The following is a 21,498-nucleotide window of genomic DNA, read 5'->3' on the forward strand; positions in this document are numbered from 1 at the left end:
TTATAGGTCAGGTCTACTGTGCTAAATCAGACACTAGTAGACAGACACAGAATGTAAGAGTTCATCATTCAAGACTTCTTCAAGACCATGACACACCAGAGATGTGGAAAACAAAATATAATGTTGGATTCTAATGTTGGATGTAATGTAATGTCTCATGTAAAGCACCTTGAATTGCCCTGTGGCTGAAATGTGCTATATAAATAAACTTGCCTTGCCTTGGATTCTGTTAGTTTCACTGATACTCCTGTTGTTCATGAATATTCATAAGCTGTAGGGGCTTTTGTGAGTATACCATTCGGTGGCAACTAACCACTCCTCAACAAGAGATGAGGTAGTGTAATCATTTGAGCTGACATTGGCAAGGGGGGTAGTCAGGACTCAGGGTGGGTGACTGGGTGCCAAGTCCAAAACACGGGGAGAGTCCACTCAAACGCTGACCTCATTGTCCTTTGTTAAATTACTGATCGTTATCCCAAAACCCAAATTAGCCAACAATAAAGCAAGCTTGTTTCTCAGGCAACAGTCAATTTTCTCTGAACGGCTGCATGTGGAAATGAAGGGTGAGGGTTCCTGACCTTCGACCTCACACACGTTGAGTGGCCGTGTCCAACCAACACAGATGTTGAGGATGTTGTAAACGTTGTGTGCGTGTGGTTTGCATTAGGTAGGCTTCCCCAATGTCCTTGAACGGCCTTGTAGCCAAAACATCTAAATGTGACAGGAATCACCGTCTCTCCCCGTAAGAGAGATGTAGTCTCTCCCCGTAAGAGAGATGTAGTCTCTCCCCGTAAGAGAGATGTAGTCTCCTCCCGTTAGAGAGATGTAGTCTCTCCACGTAAGAGAGATGTAGTCTCTCCCCGTAAGGGAGATGTAGTCTCTCCCCGTAAGGGAGATGTAGTCTCTCCCCGTAAGAGAGATGTAGTCTCTCCCCGTAAGAGAGATGTAGTCTCCCCGTAAGAGAGATGTAGTCTCTCCCCGTAAGAGAGATGGTCTCTCCCCGTAAGAGAGAGGTAGTCTCTCCCCGTAAGAGAGATGTAGTCTCCCCGTAAGAGAGATGTAGTCTCTCCCCGTAAGAGAGATGGTCTCTCCCCGTAAGAGAGAGGTAGTCTCTCCCCGTAAGAGAGATGTAGGCCTATTAACAGGTTTCAGCAAGAGCTGAAGAAACGTGATATCTGATTGATGTGAGCAAGGAGCAAGTTGTTTAGTTGATAGTAAACACACACAGCATGTTCTTCTCATAAAATGTCTGTTTTTCTCACACATACAGTAGAATAACTGAGAATAGGAGATTCAAAGCTAGAAGCTGTCATTCGGACATGCAGTTTTTGAAAACGCCACTGGCTACTAAGAGATAATTTGTAAAAATGTAATTTAATACTGTGAAGGATGTCTATTGAGGAGAATGGACCTTTTGCTACAAGAAGCCAATGTAGGCCTCAGCAAAACACACATTCAGTACGAGTCAAGCACTTAATTTATGCCTCTTCTCTCTCGTTCTCTCCCTTTTAGTAAATAATTTGTATTACATCACACCCAACACTACCCACCACTTGGAAACTCCATGAACCCAAGTGCCTTTCTGGTAAGGAATGTAAAATTCAGCCCAACACTTCACATTTTGGCAAACTACACCGCCCCCTGACTAGAAATCAAGTAACCGAAACCTTTTGAATAATTGACATTGTAAATAATCATGCATTATTCACGACCATGCTCACCTTTTCCAGAGAGTGAAGCCGCTATGTGGTAACAACAACAATAACAATACCAACAAGCTGTCACTTAAACAATCTCTAAACAATCTTCTTTGACTGCAGCAACACAGATGAAGGGGTAATGACAACAAACACGTTATGGGAATGAAAGTCAAAGTAATGCAGGGTGGGGTTTCACATTACAAATGGGGGGGGGGGGGGGGGGGGGTGAACACAACGTACTTTAGAAGACAACGTAGAACGTAGGACGTAGAAGACAACGATGAGTGAGAGAGATCACTGGTATCACATCCCATTTTGCACACCTGTGTTATGCAGGGTGCAGACATCACTGAATATGAGGCGTATCAAGGGGACGTGACACTCGAACCGTCACCCCTTTGGGTGCAAGTGAGCCAATCTGTCCCCGGTAAACAGGCTTTAGCCCGCAGGTCTTCAATCTGCTGTTGTTTTAACGTTATCCACACAACATTAGTCAAGCGACACTGATAGGAACTCACATCTAATTAGTGCTGAGTGTTATTTTATGAGCGGGCCGTGACTACAGTAAGTGTGGTTGGTAACCCACGGCAATGGATTTGCCATGGTCACTGATAACTTTGGCTGAAAACTAGATACGAGAAGTCTCTAAGCCAAACGCTAGCAGTCGAAAATCAAGAAGGAAGTGACTCAAACCAAAGCAAAGAATAGCCATGACTCAACGGTTTTTGAAACAATTGCCACATCTCTGACCACATTGATATCTTAACTGTACAGCCATGACTGACCACAACCTCTTATCACCACCATGACTCAACCGCTGCCCCGGACCACACAGCCTCTGATTCCCTTAACACAGCCTCTAAGCCCCGCCCCACACAGCCTCTAAGCCCCTCCCCACACAGCCTATAAGCCCCTCCCCACACAGCCTATAAGCCCCTCCCCACACTGGATTAAAACGTGGACTCTAAACACTTGAAACAATAGGATCATTCAGCTCTGTCATTCATCCACATCGTAGCAGGTCTGAAACTGGGAACAAAGCCAACTGTCCGGCCAAATGAAATCCGCTCCATCTCACCCAAACAAGGCCTTGAAAGAGGTGCCATGCAATCATAGTGTTGCATAACATCACATCGAAAATCTATTCGTGAAAAGAGAAAGACAAAATCAAGACAACAAGTGAATGAGATACGTTGGTTCAAATCTGAGCAGAACAATTTAATGGTACAGTGTCTTGGTATGATTGGTCGAATGCAAATGCATTTATTCTAAGGGCCCAATTAAATAAGACTTAGTGCCTGAACTGAGGGAGAGTAACCAATGAATCAGCTACTGTATACTGTACAGTTCCACAGAGGGGTAATAGCTAGTCTGCTCTGGGTTGGGTTTGCTAGTCTGCCCTGGGTTGGGTTTGCTAGTCTGCTCTGGGTTGGGCTTGCTAGTCTGCTCTGGGTTGGGCTTGCTCGTCTGCTCTGGGTTGGGCTTGCTCGTCTGCTCTGGGTTGGGCTTGCTCGTCTGCTCTGGGTTGGGCTTGCTAGTCTGCTCTGGGTTGGGCTTGCTAGTCTGCTCTGGGTTGGGCTTGCTAGTCTGCTCTGGGTTGGGCTTGCTAGTCTGCTCTGGGTTGGGCTTGCTAGTCTGCTCTGGGTTGGGCTTGCTAGTCTGCTCTGGGTTGGGCTTGCAGTGCTGTGTGACGGCATCCATCTCAAACATTCTCCTGCACAGTGAGGCCATTGATCCTTAAACCTATCCTCCGATGCATATCTCACTGTTCCACCGGGATATTTATGGAATTCAATTCAATACAATGATCAATTTCTTTCACTTCAAGCAATTTCGCCCTTTTGCATTCTGGGTCTGTACAGCAACATCCCTATGATATCATCATGCCTCACAGTTGCTAGGGAACCACCAGTCAAACCGTTCTCAGTACGTGGAACATGGCTTTCATTAGGCGCGAGTGTTTCTGGGCCTCAAGAGCGAGATCTTTTCCTATTGGCCAGGTGGATCTGGAATTTTGGGGGTAGTAAATCCGAAGTGACAAACGGTGACATCTTCCACGATTAACGAGAGGCAAGCCTCTCTCTCCTCCAGTCCGAGGGTGTCTCGACGGCAGCGTGCTTTGTAATCGATATCCCAGTATGCACCACTCCCTGAGATGCCAGGTTCATAACACACTTCCCTAACACACACCCTTCTTTTGGCATGCCCTTTAAAAGCCCTGTCATGTTACAAGATAATAATACAAGATATGACCACATCTAAATCCAAACACAAGAACACTATTGGTTTCAGTATAAAATTCACCTCATTACCGTCTCAGTTATGCTACACTGAGTCAAGGTTACTTTCCCCTGTCACTGTCCATATGTTACTGGCATGTAGCTCAGGAGGTAGAGAGTCCGTCTGGGGATTGAAGGTCCCCGGTTCGATCCCAGCTTCCGGAGTGTGCCGACGTGTCCTTGAGCAAGACGCTGAGCCCCCAAATCGCTCATGTGCGACATACCTATTGCGAACCTATAGCGCAGTTAACGCTGTCTGTCCCTGGCGAGGACGGACAGGGGCATTTGGTTGTCCCCTGGCAGCGTCCCGTGCACGCTGCCTACTAGAGTCTGCTCCTTGGGGGAAGGACATCGGGATGGGTTACGCGCAGAGAGAAGTTTCCAGCTATTTTGTGTGTGTGTGTGTGTGTGTGTGTGTGTGTGTTTTGCCGCCCACACCGTGTGATGTGCGTGTGTCTCACCGTTTGACAAAAGATGCTTGTTGTGAAGTGTATTTCAAGAGGAGCTTTGACGTCTGAGGTTATCTGTGGGCACAACATGTCCCGTGGGAGTTGGTCGCGAGCCATCCGAGATGCCTTTGTTAGTAGCTGGATGACAGTCATTAAGGTTCTTTCAACATTGCAAGTCTCTCTCTCTCTCTCTCTCGGATTCTCTCTGCATCTGTCTTTGTTAGGTGTGACACTTCACTTTTCTCCCCGAGGGTGCGATTGCCCTGTTCTCTGTGTCTTTGAAGAAAAGAAAACATTCTCATTGTTTGCTGATGTCTTTAGCATAGCAAGGTAGGGTGTCTTGGGATTGGAGAGGATACAGATGATACCGTTATCAGAGAAACAATTTACTAGTTTACATGAAATCTCCAAGTGTCTCTATCTCTGGCACAGTTCACGTTTCTTGCTAGATCCACAACTGACCAACATAATGAGTACAATGTCTGAGTATTAACCTTCTACGCTATGTAGATTGTGTAGGAAGGTTTGAGGTGTTATTAGTTGAGAATGACTGGAAGCCATGATGCTAAAATTAGCAAAAAAAACTCATAACCTGACTGGTAAAGAAACAAGTTCTCTCTTGGCACTGTGTTCATCATTCACACCGAGTTATGAAACCCTGCTAGCCCGGTCTTTCAATGAGAACTTCCTGTTTACAATGTAGGCTAGCCTTATGATCCCACCCTGGGCCCTCTCGTGCTGACTAAAATAAGCCTCAACCAGAGACAGACGCTATTTCAAACTAGGCTACATCCTGAGGATGTTGTTTTACAAAAGATACACGGCGGACAATGTTGGGACTGTTGGGATCTGGCTGGACTAAAGGCACATATGTACACTTCCTCTCTCACACAGGTCTTATGTAAGAAATATGAAAAAGGAAGACTTTTCATTCGGGAGAAATCCTTGGCTTAGAGAGATTTGAAAACAAAGACATTTGGATACTGCTGATTTCCACCGGTACGGATTCAGTATCCTTCTCATGAAGTTGACTGCGTGCTCCGACTGGTATCAGCACTAGTTCAGCGTTAATGTAGTCCGTTCTCTTCAATTCCATTTCTCTTAAAACAAATCTGCAGGAGCCTAGAGAGTGTACAGGCTTGTTTCAGGTCAGTTGTAGGTGTAATTTGGTGATTGATGTTAATACAGTAAAAGTAGACTGGTTAATAACAAAGATTTTTTTGATAGTCAAAAATAACTTTCTACATTGCACTGGGATGAAGTATAATTTCAAACAAGCCATAGTACCTCAGAAAACAAAGCCCCACCCACCAACGGACGCTACAGAATCGCCACCTTGTATCATGTCTCATGAACTAAACAAAATACACATCGACAAATGTTGTTTTGGTCTTGTCCACAAATTGGGTTACTCTCATGCAATTACTGACAGCTCTGACCGCCACTAGTCTGTGTCTGACCTGTTTAGAAACCCTGGGTGCTGCTGGGTAATATGCAAATGGCCTGATGCCTAGGTTAATTAAGTTCATTACAGCAGAGAAGATTAGGACTGAAATAGCCCTATGGCCACACAATAGTACTTGATGTGACAGAGCAGATCTGCCAAAGATGGCCTCCTCCTGTCTGGGAACAGAAGACACATGACGGGGATAGTTAACGCCATGTAGCACTCAGGGATCCCAGTGGAGAACAGAGGAAAAGACCGATGCTTTCATTCTTATTGAATGAAAGTATAATGCCATTATAAATATTGGTGGTCAAATAAGAGTTCACTAATATCCTAAATTGAATCCATTCTTCTGAAGCCCTTCTCTGATCTTGATATTTAACAAGTTAAAGTTGACATGAAACCTAAGAAATCCCCTGCTAACAATCTAGGACTCTCAGTCATGTTCATAACATGATAATTATTAAACCGATTAGTGGGACAAATTTTTTTTATTGAGATTTACTGACAGCGGAGTGGGCTACTGTAGCCAATGATTCTCATCTCTGCTTCACACTTTGCCATTAAGCCGTTAAGACAAGAATGATTATCATATCCACCCTGACTGCCTGCTTGATAGAGACAGCAATAGACCTGAAATAACATCTCTGAATGTTACTTTGAAATAGATCAAACAGACGTACTGCCAGAAATTTAAGTACCACTAATTTGCCATTGTGAATGGCGTCATTCTTGGCTCTTGGGCTTGGGGGCCTCAATGCTGTACCACATAGGCTATAAGATGATATGAAAACTGATGGAGACAAGATGATTAATGAAACACGTTTGTTCTCAGCAGGAACAGTTTAAGTAAACGGAAACACCAGGCCATAAGGGAAAACTTCTGGCTGAGAATGGCAGTTTGAGGTCAATCAAGGCGTTAATTAGTTGGGTCGAGTTCTACGACGCCAATGAGGCAGCATCTTCAATCAAACACGCTCCGTTACACATCGCACAATTCACGCATCGCCACAAAGGCCATGACCGGCCTCCGTCTTCCGCTCGAGAGCCAGCAGGGCAGCCTTAGATGGCATCTAGAGAAATCAACAGTTGACTCAGAAAATGTGTCGCCGCACGCGTACGTGTCACATTGCGTACGATGTACGAAGCCGGTGGCTTGAAAGCTCACGGCGCACACCATGCCTGCTAATCTGGAGGTCGACACTCTGGCCGTCAAACACTCCGGTTGCTGGAAGAGAACTTAGAGGTTCAACCAAGTCAACTCAAAGATAATCAGCCCGCGGGAAAGGGGGGGGGGAGGGTTGTCCGACATTCCAGAGAGAATTGGATTAGGACTAGATTGAGAATGGACGTTTTCTTTGATGGGCAGCAAGGGGACAGAGGGTTGGAAACGTAACCGGCCACAGGTCAGACAATCCCTCTGAGGCATATTACCCAGATAGGGTTTCAGCTGGATAGACACCCTACACCTCCACTCCAATCCGTTTTGCGGGGCACAGGAAACCAAGAACCAGAAGAGCCATTGAATTCTCCTTATTACCGATAAGATGAAAACAAATTTGTCTTTTCTCTTCCTTATTTTTTTGCAGTCCTAATTTCTCTGCTGGCAACGCTCTTGGAGACTGCTTCTGTTTCAGTTTGCATTTCAAAAATGACAACCCACAAACAACAGCTGTTCCTCGCTTGTGTTTATGTCGTAATGTAAGGAATGTGAATCAGTTCCTTTTGTTTGCACATCAAGCAATCGTCTTCTCCCTGGCACAGCTAAGAAAGAAACCAACGTTAGCTTAAGTTACAACAAGTTAAACTAGGTCTCTAAGCACACATGGCTTTGGCACATGCGAATGAATCTCGGTCCAAATGCGTGACTCTCTGCAGGATACTGTAGGTCGTGTACCCAATGAATCAGTCATTAACACAAATTAAACAAACTATAAAGAAAAAGAGCTTCTGGACTAGGGGAACACGGCAAATCACGTGACAGCGATGACCTTTATCTGAGGGCAGAGCTCGGTACAGCTGGGATCTGCAGATCATGACCCGATACTGAACGCATTTCCAGTTGGCTGGATGCCATTGTTGGTAGAAGGCTGTCAGAACACAGTTTCAACAAAATATGTGTCTGTTGTTAAGTCATGTCCCAAGTGCCATATCAGATGCTCTGATCATTATACGGGGAGTAGGGAACTGCTGACGCGGCCATGACTAGATCCACATAGCTAGCCCACGGCAACACGGTTTAGATTTCATTTCAGTGAGGTGAAAATGTTGGTTTAAAACCACTAAAGTACAATGTAGGAAGTGCTTACGTTGAAGTTGTGCACTCTTTCAGAAAGGCTACAGAAACGACTTGAGAGAGAGGCCTGTTTATCGTGGGTCCTCTCTCTTTCACTTTCCTTCACAAACTTTGCAGATTATTTACCTCACAGAAGAGGCTGTAAGCAGCCCTGTCTGTTTACGTTTAAAGTCGCACAGAAACGGACGTTTGAGATCATCTAACTTCCGTAGTTTGACGTATTTCCGACGCAAACAAGCTATGAGGGTGGGACATGCGTTTAGAGGAATCTGATTGGAACATTGACAAGTGGACGGGTTTTAAGAACTTTAGACAGATCCGATAGAAGGATAGCGTTGATTGACGGGTGGATGTCGTGAGATTATTGGCCTAAAATCTAAGGTACCTGTTGTTGTTGTCATTGCACGTGACCTACCGTTTTCCAGGAAGTAAGAAATGATATACTTTGATATAAGATTACAACAAAAGTAGAATTTTGTATTTTTGGGGGGCATACATCGTTGATTACTTGATACTTGATTTCCATTTCATGTCTTCAAATCCAGCGACAGGAAGGATTACCTAGACTGCCAATACAGCAAAGGATGGAGGCCAAAAAGCATTTCTCTCTCATAAACCAGCACTTGTTTTCTGCTAGTACCACACTGCTCCGAATTACACTGAATGCCAGGAACAGCATGAAGCTATGTACTGTAATAGAATAGCAGAATTTTAAATAGTGCATGTCTGGGCACGGGCTATGGCTTAGCTTAACGCTAGAGATGCTAGTTGTGCAAAGACCGTTACAGTCATCTCGCAGTTCGACTGCGAAGAACAATGGAGCCCACTGGGACCTTGACTGCAAAGTTGTTTTCGTTTGCTTTAAAAATATCTCAAAAGGAATGTGACCATAAGGAACTGAAACATGCATTTGACACAAGACAACGCGTGTGATTCACTGCCAACAAATGTATGACCCTGCAAGAAATGTCCCAGCCTGTCTCTATTTCAAGAGCTGACAGATCGAGGCCCAGGAGCTCGGAGCCCGTGCCTCAAGAGATCGCGCATGAATGAGGGAAGGTTGTGATTTCGTATGAAGCCGAGTAAGAAAACAACACACAGTACAGTTAGAGTGATACAAAGCCTTCATACTGAACATGGCTTCGGACCAAAGTGTACAATCTGTGGAAGCAAGTGAAATGTTTTGCTAAGTGTTCGAAGGGAATGAGGCTATTGCACATGAAAGCAGTGTGTGTGTGAACGGCATCGTGAGCGAGCCCTCCACACACACACTAGAAAGACATCATGAAAGAGAGCGCAGAGAGAGAGAGAGAGAGAGAGAGAGAGAGAGCGGCCCTCACTGCATGTTGGTCAGCATCCAGTTGCATTGTTTGAAACATATGAATGTTTTTCCTTGGCTTTCTCAACTTCCCCTCTGTATAAAAGCCATGACAATAATCCAACGCTAGGTAGGCTAGGTCTACCACAGACAATGCACAATAGTGAAGTACTGTAACCAGATGTCAAGTGAAACATTTAAGGTCATATGCCATAGCCTTTACCAATATCTACCCCAGAGCAGTAATATCTTTCACATGGTCCTATGTTGAATGTGCAGAAATATGAATAACATAATAAATCATTTTACCTGACAAACTGATTCCAAATGAAGAATTCCAGCAAGATACGTGTACCAACGTTATGTTCGCAATCGCAAAAGCAATACATCGATGCCTTTAATAGACTGTGGTATAATGCATTGAGTCAATAACACGCATTACTGCTCCATGTCCCAATCGCATGTGATGTCATAGGTTGAAACACAGAAGTCAGTGTGGAAGCAGCAGATACTAAACTCCAAATGAACCAATCAAGGGATCAGTTCAAATCTGTGGGTATCATTCATTCATGCGTTGGTGTATCTTGTGCTTTCCCTATGGAATAGGGAGCCCTTGCATTTAAACGGTGACGAACACGTCACTGTGACCGCAATGTATGTAAGCCAGCGCTCGGCCTCTACTTTCAATACAAGAACAACATGTGACATCACTTAAGTTCCACAGGGTAAGCAGAGCGAAGAGAGGCCAAGGAAAGTCGCGCGGGTATTTATGGACTGCCTGGGAGTTGGAGGGAATTAGCGAAATGCAATTCTCAAAGAGAACATTCTAGGTCTGTATGCTGTAGGAAAACGCTATTGTGACAAAGCTTCTTCGGGCAAGCAAAACGTGATGTGGCTCAGTTGGATGTCCAGTCTCTCTCACGCTCTTGACTGGATGACAGAAATAGGACAGAGGTCACAAAGCATATGAATCAGGAGTCAATGTAGTGATTATTCTTTTTTAAAATACTGTTATAAGCCCTTCCTTCCTGGCGGGGTTCAGAAAGCATCCTGACGCTCTTCCTTTCCCCTCTCTCTCCAGACAGGATGTTGCTGCTCACTAAAGAGCAACGGCCGCCTCTCTTCCTCTGTGGTTATATGCTTAACTCTTCTCTCCATTCCTGAAATACCTCCTTACCTCTCTCTAAAGAGTCACTGGAGGTTAAGATCCCAGGGATAGAGGGGGACAAAGACATTTCATAGTATTGAGTCATGGCCTACGTCTTACACCCTCTCTCCATAGGCGTTCAGGTTAGATATTCCTAGTAGTCACGGCTAATCCTCCACTAGGCCCAGAGCACAAGGACACAATGTGAAGAGGGATCGGTCGTTTGAGTAATATGACTTACTAACAGGGGTCATGATTGTGAGTGTACTCGACCTTTGGCTCTTCTAGCAGCGCCTGGCTAAGCAGGGAGGGATGACAGGTATGCAACTCCTCTCTTCGCTTCATCCTCTTGGGGATAAAAAAGGATATGTATGGGATACTCCTCCTTCATCATGATTTATGCAATCAATAAATTTGATATAGGCTACTGGATATGTGGTATGTGGCATGATAACACACCACAACACGCCCAGCAGAAGAACACCCTCAAAAGAGCAAGAAAATGTGACAGTGGCTAGGGGAAAAGTTGTGATCTAGCGAAAACCTAGACTGTAAAATCTAGTGAGAATCTGCAGTTTGGCCAAATCCACACTGGTCAGTCACTGGTGTTAATGATAGTTCCATAGCAGTTCGCTAAGCCTTAGAGGCCTTGTCTGCCCCCGTTTGGATAGACTACGGCAGTGCCAGAAGAAGGAACACAAGCTGGAGTCGGACTCTAGACATCTTAAAAAGGACAGTGTTTGAGTTGTTATTCGAGCTGAAGTTCAGAAACAGAGGTGATGCAGGACTGGCATCGCCATGGAAATGTTGTTGACCACTTTTGGGGTCGTTGTACATTCCAAACAGCTGTTTTCAGCATTGCGTATATTGTGGCATTAGGCCTACTTATTTATTTCTTCTTCCTCACATCTCAAGCTTGAACACAACACACATTGTCTTACGATTACAAGAATTCCAATGTACAGGTACTTGTCACACATGGCAAATAAATGTTCCATTCTATTCTACTGCAATACAGCTTAGGAGACGATGGAGACCTTGTCTGGAAAATGTCTGGAGACCTATGCATTGTTTCTATGTTTTGGTAACTCCTAGTCATACACAAAAGTTCCCATACCAATATATATCCACATGCATGATGATGCACACTATATCTCTACAGTGAGTAGCATAAAAGTCAGCAACAGATTAAAAAGGCATGGTTGATGGGCAAATGTAAAGTTTCTAGTAGTCTACTAAAGCAATGAAAGCAAGTGAAGTCCATCACTGCACAATGATGAGAGGTGCTAAATGCAGTCCCCTCTTCTACCCAACCTATCCCAACACCATCTGAATCAAACCCAACCCCTCTTAAGACTGATGATGCCTGCGGAGAATGCAGGCCTACTAGGGTTAACAAACGCCATCCATGACAACCTGTGACAAGTCCTATGACCGTTTCCTCAGTGTCAGAGACCTCAGCATCGGGCAGTGTCACCATCGGGCAGTGTCACCATCGGGCAGTGTCACCATCGGGCAGTGTCACCATCGGGCAGTGTCACCATCACCTCGCCCACCTGACTGGGGGGTCCACATTCCCTATTGTTATGCATAGGTTACAATCAAACCCCTTCGACTGGTTCAAGTGGTTTCACTCCACTTTCTGTAATGTCACCATAAATAAATACCCATACAACCGAAATCCACAAAAAAAAAGCTGTTCAACACATTGTTCAGTGTGTAATAAGATGGTGGGCATTAGGTTACATGCCAACCCCTCTGGGCCTACACTGGACTTGCAAAAGAGTTCAAAAGACAAACATAGACATCTTTTATTGGGCCTTGAACACAAGACCTGTCGTTCAAGCTTTGTTTTTGGTAAACAGTAATAGATACTTAGATACTCGTAGGCTATTGCACTAGAACGATCCTGTTAACAGAATACTGTCTCCAAATGAGGGAGGACCGTTCTGTGATAACCGGTTTGAAAACGTTCATAAGTGTCTGGGTTAACAGTAGACTACCCACTGAGCAAAGACACGTCTAAAAAACGTCTTTTAGATGTCTTTTTTGTCTTTTTCGGACGTCCAAAGACATCCAATTATCTATCTATTACCTATAGGAGCCAGAATGAAAGTTTAATTTAGTCGTTCAGATATTGAACCCGTTCTGCACGTCCACAGACGTCTTAGAGGGGTCCAAGCCAGACGTGTGAATATTGAGGGGTCCAGCAGACGAACAAACGGGGTTCAGGACCAGGACGTTATTAAGACGTGATCTGAACGTCTCCCTGACGTTGCGTGTTTGCTAGGTACTATCAGGTTCTGTTACGTTAAGTAGCAGATTATCTGGCCAGATAAAGCTTAGAGGGATGTGGACCCGGTCTGCTACGCGTGGTTATGGCAGAAGTTGGTTTGGGGAAAAAATGACGCTGAGCAATGTAGCGAGCAGATAGTCACAGTGCAACAATGTCAAATCTGTTACACTGTGACCAAGCGGGTTGAAAAACATGTTAAGATTAGTAGCATAACATGTTTAGGCTCAAAAACAATGATTCCTCTGACCTGTTGCGTTCTCTCTGCTGGGTTCATCATCACAGCCTGACGAAAGCTGTTATCCACATAGGACGCCATTGTGTTGAAGACGAGTTTAGGACAGTTGAATTGCTTATTCCGTTGATAATTTTGCAAATATCCACTGCAAATATTCCCAGAGCGAGGTGAATACTTTGTACCCACTGTTGTCCTCGATTTAAAACCCTCTGAGCTGGATAATGAGTCCCCAGGCCAGGCCACAAGCCTCGGGGTTTCCTTCTGTCCCCAGCCCGATGGTTCTGGAGGGCTGCCCGGTCCCACCGGAGGGGAACTTATTATAGGCGCGGCTCGAAGAATCCAGGATACAAGTGAGAGAAGATGTAATTGTTTTATAATCAAACTATTCCTTTATTCAAGCCGACGCTGGTGTCCAGTCCTTGTATCTTCAGCATTCTGCTGTTGACAAAATCCCATGAATCAACAAAAGGTGGGAAAGTAGCAGCTACCCTGACAATAAGCGCTTGTCCATTTTGGGGAGTGGAGCTGTGCGGAGGCGATCCTTTACAAAAGCATTTTGATAGATTAAAATGTAAAGATTTAAATGTAAAGATGGGTCCGCCGCCGTAGCGTTGTGTTGTATGCCACCATGGTGACTGTGTGACACAAGGGGAGGCTCATGGGCGAGCCCATTTACACAAATGGAGCAGAGGACAATGCAATGTGGCAAACATGCCTATCCTTTACCGCCACCCAGTGGCAGAAACTGGAATAACAGCGACTATTGTCTGATTTAGTGAGTGTGCCAATGTCATGTTCTTGCACTCTAAGATAACTCTCCCCTGTTCTCATCCCCCATGCACTTTTCACTTTTAGACTTCCGACTTTTATTGTTGTTATTGTTACACATAGTCCTGTATGTTTTATTGTAATTCTGTCCTGTTGTTTGTAACTTAGTGTAACGAGTGCTGAATGATTGTGAACAGGTCACACTTGAAAATGAGTCCTCTGAACTCAACGTGTTTTTTTTTTACCTGTATAAATAAAGGTTAAATAAAAAATAAAAAAAATTGGCCACGGACTAGCAGTAGCCTACAGTCCGAACATAGGCTATCAATCTGTCTATATGTGAATAGATACATTATAATATAGCATTGAAAGCAACTTCTGTGCAGCTTGTATGATGATAGTTTAATTAGGCACACAAACCTAGTTCTGTGAAATGATTAAATTAGTCTGAACACATCTAAATTGGTCTTGGAACCAGGCGAGGCCGCGCTATGACGCATGGAGAACCATCCGGTCCCAAACATTGACACCGTGACAACCAAGTTGCATAGCGACAGCTACTGACCCCATGACCACTAAACTCGCCCTCGGGCCCCCTGCGGTGAACGTGGAGCTGCAGGTCTAATCTGAAGATTATAGTTTCTGTTGCAGTGCCGAATAACAATGCTACGCACCAATAAAGTGTGCCGAGGAGAGGCGTCCCAAGCCTTTGGACAAAGGATGCTTTTCACAGGTGAGTCTGTCCCGAGGATGGCGGTTCTAGGGCACGCTGGGGTTTAGAATAGCCTGCTTGAGGTTGAGTCACAAATTCTCCCTTATAATAAAGCTATTACTCAAAGCTGTTACACCCATGTCATAATGTTCTAATTACGAAATCCCTGAAGACAGAATGATGTCAAAATCTAGGCTACATTGTTATTGTTGCCTATTTTTACGCGTGCGTCCGTGAGTGTGTAGCCTAGTCATGATGGGGAGCACTGTGATGAACTAATCCCGACATAAGATCCCTATCTCAATGTAACAAGGTCCAGACGGAATTGGAGACTACCGGACCAAGACAATCGATTTCCCCCGCTATGTTGGCGTTGGTCCTTTGTCACCCGAGGGTACAAGCGACTTAAACTACCTGTGCAGAGCTGCTCCATACACCCCACCACCTATGCCCAAGCAGGGCTATATTGGGGAGGTCGGATGGGGGCTGCAATTTCACCAGCTGTTGAACAGTAGGACGCTGCTCAGCAATATGCAAATTAAGGTGGGTCTCAAATGAAATCCGTGTGCAGTATGCTAATTATATGACTAGGGGATGGAGGAGTGATGCAACTACTCGGCAACTATTTTTGTGACTAAACTCACTTAGAGAGCATATTTCTAATCTTGAGTCAGAGCCACAAAATAGAAATTAATACTTTACCAGCCCAACACATTGAACCTTCTCTGGTGGCAGGTAGAAGTAGCCTAGGTCTAGGGATAGAAGGTGAAGGATTCGAGTTTTTAATCATGTCACTGTATTTTACTGTTATTATTGTATTCACTATCATGTTTCTTTCTTTTCTTATTTATTCTTGAATTCTATTTATGAATTGTAGTATTTTCTACTAACTGTAGCCTAGTATTTTCTGCATTATTGTATACATTGTATGTATTGTACTGTATGTTTTAGTTGAGGACTCTTGGAAGACTAGCCGATGGCTAAAAGAGATCTTAATAAACAAACAAACAAACAAACTGTGTTCCTGCAGAAAGATGAATTCCGCTCAGCGCTGGAGGACCGAGTGACTCACAGATACCAGAACCCATGGTGAGCCAACGTTTGTAATCAACACTATGTATCTTAAATGTCTTTTATTTTCAGTCATCAAGACTCATATTACGTGTGCTGTGCTGTATACATTCTTCTAATGGATAGTGATAGCATGTCAGGCTTGTGGAGTGTTGTGTTTATGGATGGTGATCCGTTCCCCATTCATAATGCAGCACTTCCTTTGTGGTTTAGGCACGCACCGCCCCTCGTTCTAGATAAGCAGTCTGCCGGGGCCCGCGGCCGTCTTGCGTGGACACACAACATGTACGAGGGATACAGCCGACATAACAACAAACAATTCCTTCTCAACAAGGTAAGCTATTAACTACAAGAAGGATGATACCCTCCCCTTAGGACAAGTTGCATAACTCTTTGACCCCCAAAACTAGGGGGCCCCTCTTCACTTTCAAATGCCCTTGTGGTTTGGCCTTGTAGGCCTACCCATATACATGGTCAAATTTTGCAGTCTGTCAATATTTGTATTTCTAATAATTTATTTTCTATTCCCAGAGGAATCAACTTGCTCAAAGAAATGTGTCGGTCGTCTCACAAGTGAGCAGCAATAACTTACCAGAAATCATCTGAGTGAACGGAAGACGATTCGACCAGCTGTCTTGAGGAGCAGCAGCTAATCAATTGCATTTTGAGAAACTTGTTATGAGTCCTTGTCATGAATACAAAACTAAATCACATTTGAGACTTTTTTTTTTAACATAACCTTTGAGATTAATTTATGTGAAGAATATTCCTGTCGATGAACTTTTTATTTTTACAAGGCTACAATAGTTCCACTTTAGATGTATCATTCTGTATTTCTAAAGGGACAACCACTTATAGATTTGTGAGAACAATACAATACAGTATTATAGTTATTCTGACACTGAACATCACAAAAATGTTTTATTACACTAAACGTTTACAGATTGCATCTTCACAACTTTCAGGGGATGCTGTATTGGCCTACTTTTATGAAACAAGGATGCCACGATTGTCTGAGTTACACCAGCCCAGCCAATCACAGTGAAGGTATCACTGATTCAGACTTGTGATAGGTCAAGGTGTAGCCACAGATAACCCATTCCCATAGAGAAAAGCATTACATCCCCTTAAGTCTAGCCCACATAACTAATATGCCCCAAAGGTGCATTTACTGCACCAGTGCTTTCCAATGTTCATGTAATGATCCAGACAGAAAACCTATTTTGTCAGCTCTCACAGTAATCCTACCACTAGGAGATGGCTTCTCAATGTTTAAAGACCTTCTCCTGTTGTATGATTTTGGCTCAAATGTTTCACCAACATGTTCAATCACACATCATTTTAATATGTTTTATGCCACCACATCAGAGAGGTTTATTTTTTTGTTTAATTTAGAAAATTGCTTACCGGGCTCCCGTCTTACACTTGCAGCCCAAAGCCAGGACATTGAAATACAAATCACATTATTGCATTTGAATTTTCATATTGACTTTGAATAATACATGCAAAAGTGGAAAATGAAAATGCAACCCCCAATTTGCATCGCTGAAGTTGATCTAGATGTACTTGCATACCCAGACCGGTAGACGGCGTTTAACTCTTTAGGATTACGACATCCACCGTCGAAGAAAGAGTTGAAATCTCGCGAGACTGAAGCACGCAGGCAACCAGACCGCAAACTAGCCTCTTAGGGTTTCTTTTATATACACTTAGTTTTGAAAATGTCCAACCCAACACCACTGAACAAGCCTGGAAACCCTGAGAACCCTCGTGTGTTTTTTGATATAGACGTTGGTGGAGAAAAAGGTGAAGCATTTATAAAAAACATCAACTGCACAAGCTAGGACTTGCCGTTAGCCGGTTAGCTAGCATTAGCTAGCCAGCATTGTGTTAGCATTGCTAGCTAACGTTAGCCTCATTGATTCCAGCACCAAATCGAACGTTCTAGCTAGCTATTGTTTTCTACTTGTCAGTCCACAGAGTGTAAGTATGTAAGAGTGTAAGTACTGCATGGAGAGTGCGGACGAAGCAAAGTGCAGTGTACATTGGACTACAGTATGCTAGTGAGAATTATGAAACTATAAGCATTCGTGTTTAATGACAAAGGGAACTAATATTAGCCTAGATTGAGCAGTAGTAGCTTGTAGCTTGATTAAACATGTCACCCAAGTGCATTCATCACCTAATATTCCTCACAAGGCAAGGCAAGTTTATTTATATAGTTTATTTATATAGTTTATTTATATAGCACATTTCAGCCACAGGGCAATTCAAGGTGCTTTACATGAGACATTAAAAGCATTAAAACAAAAAGCAAGACATTATAGACATTTAAAACAAAAGGCAGGACAAATTAAAAGCATTAAAACAAAAAGCAAGACATTATAGACATTTAAAACAAAAAGCAGGACAAATAGAATACAGGAATAAAAGTTACAGTGCAGTATACTGATAAACATAGCTCCTCTTAGAAAGCAGTGGCAAAAAGAAAAGTCTTTTATTGACTCACAGTCAACTGTCATGGACTAATTCTGATCAGTCAAACAAACAAATGATGTATTTCATGATTTACAACTTCTCACACCACCTGTTCTAGCTGGCAGAATTGTGCTGGAGCTTTTCAACGATGTTGTCCCCAAAACCGCTGAGAACTTCCGAGCGCTGTGCACCGGAGAGAAAGGGACCGGGAAAACCACTGGGAAACCACTTCACTTCAAAGGATGTCCTTTCCACAGGAGTAAGTATAAAAACCTCCAACCACACATTTAAATTCACTCATTATTAGATTCAAATTAGTCATTTTAATTAAAAAACAAGCGCACGCTGTACGTTTGATGTTTGAATTAATGATGAATGATTGAATTAATGAGAGATTTTTATGCTTCTGGTGAGCTTGTGTGAGGTGCTCTGAGGCGTCTTGTTGGATGATAACCCTTTAAGCTCACGCAAATGCTGTCGATTTCTTTCAGTCATCAAACAGTTCATGATCCAAGGAGGGGACTTCTCCAACCAGAATGGCACTGGAGGAGAAAGCATCTATGGGGAGAAATTTGAGGATGAAAACTTTCATTACAAGGTACATTGTTCCACGTCCCAACATGCATTTCAACATCAGTGTCGTGTGCTTCTGTTTAGTTTTCTATGTATTTATATTTATATTCTAACCTATGCACTTTATAAAGTTTGATTTGATTAATGTATGTTTCTCCCCCCCCTCATTTCAGCATGATAAAATGGGTTTACTGAGTATGGCCAATTCTGGACCCAATACCAATGGTTCCCAGTTCTTCCTCACCACTGTGCCCACTGCTCACCTAGATGGCAAGCATGTGGTCTTTGGACAAGTCCTGAAGGGGATGGGTCTGGTGAAAATGCTGGAGGCCACCGAGACACAGGAGGACGCTCCTGTAAAGGTGACTTATTGTTTACACACCGATACAGTACGTCAGGATACTGACCCTGCTGTTACATATTCATCCAGGGATTTCTCCAGTGCGTTGCACATTACCTGCCCTTTAAAGATTGTTACCATAGATATTATACTGTTTTAGGTTTACAGGTTATACTTTAGGTTTAGGTTGAAGTTGTTTACAGGTTATGCGTTCCCATATGTTACCGTGTGTCCCTCCTCCCTCTCAGCGCTGTGTCATTGCTGAGTGTGGTGAGTTCAAGGAGGGGGATGACATGGGAGTTCCCCTCAGCGATGACTCAGGAGATGCCCACCCAGAATTCCCTGAGGACTCTGAGGTTGACTTCAAGGATGTAAGTGTCATTCATAAATGCAGAATTCATTTCTATAGATTGATATTCTGTCTCTAAATACATGATTGCTGTTTACATACAACCCTCACTAACTGTTACTGTATGATGAGGACTGGGATATAAGAAGGAAAATGTATGTTGGTCCACGCTTACCTTCTTTTTTTTTCACGGTCTTTCTGATTAGGTGGACAAAGTCTTGTCTGTCGCTGACGATTTGAAGAATATTGGAAACACCTTCTTTAAGAACCAGGACTGGCCGTCTGCACTTAAGAAATACTCAAAAGCTCTCAGGTGAAATGCTGGCTGCTATGTGTTAGGGTTAGTGAGGGTAAGGGTTGGGGCGGGTGTAGCTCAGTTGGTAGAGCGGGTCGTTCAATGATCGAAGCGTCAGTGGTTCAAATCCCAGCTCCGACTGTCCACATGTCGAAGTGTCCTTGAGCAAGACACCTAACCCCAAATTGCTCCCAATGAGCAGGTTAGCACCTTGCATGGCAGCTACCGCCATTGGTGTGTGAATGAGTGAACGATAGGCCATTTTAAAGTGCTTTGAGTGCCGCTAAGGTGGAAAAGCGCTATATAAGTGCAGTCCATTTACCATTTAGTGCCTGTATGCAAACCCCCCCAAGCCTAAGGATGTGGTCTGTCCTCTTCAGGTACTTGGAGGTGTGTGGAGAACATCTTGAGGAAGAGAAGGCCCAGCCGAAGCTGGAGGCCACTGCTCTGAGCTGCATACTCAACACAGCTGCATGCAAGCTGAAGATGCAACTCTGGCAGGACGCTATAGACAGCTGCAACGAGGTAAAGTAGGCCACAGGAAACCTGACACGCAGTGTCCATGGTGCGCTACACTGAATGGCAAAGACTTACTTAGAGCAGAGGGGCTAATAAAATATGAAATCATTTTTCACAGTTTTTTTTGTGCATTTTTTCCTCATTCAGGTACTGGAGTTGAACCAGTCAAACACAAAGGCTCTATTCAGGAGGGCTCAGGCTTGGCAAGGAATGAAGGAATACTTTAAAGCCATGGTAAATATTACTATACTTGCATTGACTCTTACAATAAAATCCTTATTACTCCCCTCGGCTTGGCCAAAAGTAAGCCTCACCTTCAATGGAAGATGTATAAACACTTGTCACTTTCACATAATGAGAACTTGTATGGATTTATTTTCACCAAGTCACGGTGAAGCACATAAGTTCCATTGATCGATTGTGGAACCCTGAATCGGAGTGTGCAGGTCAATACTCAATCAGTAAAAATGTGTGGTTTTGACTTTGCTGAAATGTTTCTCTGAACTTCCCATTACAGATCGATCTGAAGAAAGCCCAAGAAATTGCACCAGAGGACAAAGGTTTGGCACCATTTCTTTATCTTGTGACATTTTGGTCAGTCCTAGGGGACGTGTACTAGTTTTCCTTTGCAAGGGTAATTACAAGTTATAATACAATTATTTAGATCTCTTTGAAACTACTGTAATAGGGTGTTCTCCGATTACACATCACAGGCAAAAGCATCTTTAATTTGCAGACTCATTTGTTTTGTAACTTTTATGCCACTTCGTTGTCGGAAGCGCTTTTTGTCTGACAAGTTGATTGAAATGTCCAATATTGTTGACAGCAATTGGCAATGAGATGAAGAGAGTCCAGCTGAAGGTGAAGGAAGAAAAGGAAAAGGAGAAGAAAATATACGCCAAAATGTTTGCATGAGCATTTAATCATTTGATTTGATATCTTTAATATCTCTAAATATTTGTCCATTCACCAGTAATGGGTTTCTGTAAAGGCAGCTAAGACACAGCTCCCATTTGATGACGTTCACTGTAACTTGTTGGCAATTTTCGATTTTACACTGTTGGTCTAAAAAAATAATTACTGTTTTTCCTTTATTTATTTTACTGAATGGTTAAGGCATGATCAAATGGCAGTTGTAAATGCGCTAAAGTTCTTAAATTTTTTTCACCCTTCACCCAAATTAAATTCTACTAAATTCCACAAGTGTTTTTTCAGGTTTGTGATGT

General features: G+C 43.4%; 3 protein-coding genes across 6 annotated transcripts in view; 2 read left to right on the top strand and 1 right to left on the bottom strand.

Moving 5' to 3' along the window:
* Positions 1 to 13,693, bottom strand: part of rapgef2b (Rap guanine nucleotide exchange factor 2b) — a gene marked incomplete at its 3' end in the record, with an annotated part of 84,330 nt that extends 70,637 nt beyond the window's left edge. For all 4 annotated transcript variants that reach the window (XM_084459507.1, XM_084459508.1, XM_084459506.1 and 1 more), the window contains exon 1: positions 13,180 to 13,693. In XM_084459507.1, the coding sequence (XP_084315633.1) occupies positions 13,180 to 13,248 (69 nt within the window). In that variant the 5' untranslated portion in view covers positions 13,249 to 13,693. The remainder of the gene's footprint in view (positions 1 to 13,179) is intronic.
* A 905-nt stretch (positions 13,694 to 14,598) lies between these two features.
* On the top strand, positions 14,599 to 16,064 carry spmip2 (sperm microtubule inner protein 2; the record flags this gene model as incomplete). Its single annotated transcript, XM_084459552.1, has 4 exons — positions 14,599 to 14,668; positions 14,961 to 15,190; positions 15,678 to 15,736; positions 15,932 to 16,064. The coding sequence occupies 4 exons, from the start codon at positions 14,599 to 14,601 to the stop codon at positions 16,062 to 16,064; spliced, it is 492 nt and encodes a 163-aa protein (XP_084315678.1).
* Positions 16,065 to 17,386: 1,322 nt separating this feature from the next.
* Positions 17,387 to 21,439, top strand: ppid (peptidylprolyl isomerase D). The gene is made up of 10 exons (XM_084459656.1): positions 17,387 to 17,524; positions 18,315 to 18,455; positions 18,688 to 18,794; positions 18,943 to 19,131; positions 19,358 to 19,480; positions 19,665 to 19,771; positions 20,134 to 20,278; positions 20,420 to 20,506; positions 20,790 to 20,832; positions 21,099 to 21,439. The coding sequence occupies exons 1-10, from the start codon at positions 17,440 to 17,442 to the stop codon at positions 21,185 to 21,187; spliced, it is 1,116 nt and encodes a 371-aa protein (XP_084315782.1). The 5' UTR covers positions 17,387 to 17,439; the 3' UTR covers positions 21,188 to 21,439.
* The last annotated feature ends 59 nt before the right edge of the window (positions 21,440 to 21,498 follow it).

The sequence above is a fragment of the Borostomias antarcticus genome (genome assembly GCF_949987555.1).
Source record: "Borostomias antarcticus genome assembly, chromosome: 28".
In the NCBI taxonomy this organism is placed as follows: Eukaryota; Metazoa; Chordata; class Actinopteri; order Stomiiformes; family Stomiidae; genus Borostomias; species Borostomias antarcticus.

Excerpts from the sequence above, each read along its gene's own strand:
- ppid (XM_084459656.1), top strand. The coding sequence starts at position 17,440 with ATGTCCAACCCAACACCACTGAACAAGCCTGGAAACCCTGAGAACCCT. Across the intron at positions 19,132-19,357 it reads AGGAGGACGCTCCTGTAAAG|CGCTGTGTCATTGCTGAGTG; the intron begins GTGACTTATTGT and ends CCTCCCTCTCAG. Across the intron at positions 19,481-19,664 it reads CTGAGGTTGACTTCAAGGAT|GTGGACAAAGTCTTGTCTGT; the intron begins GTAAGTGTCATT and ends CTTTCTGATTAG.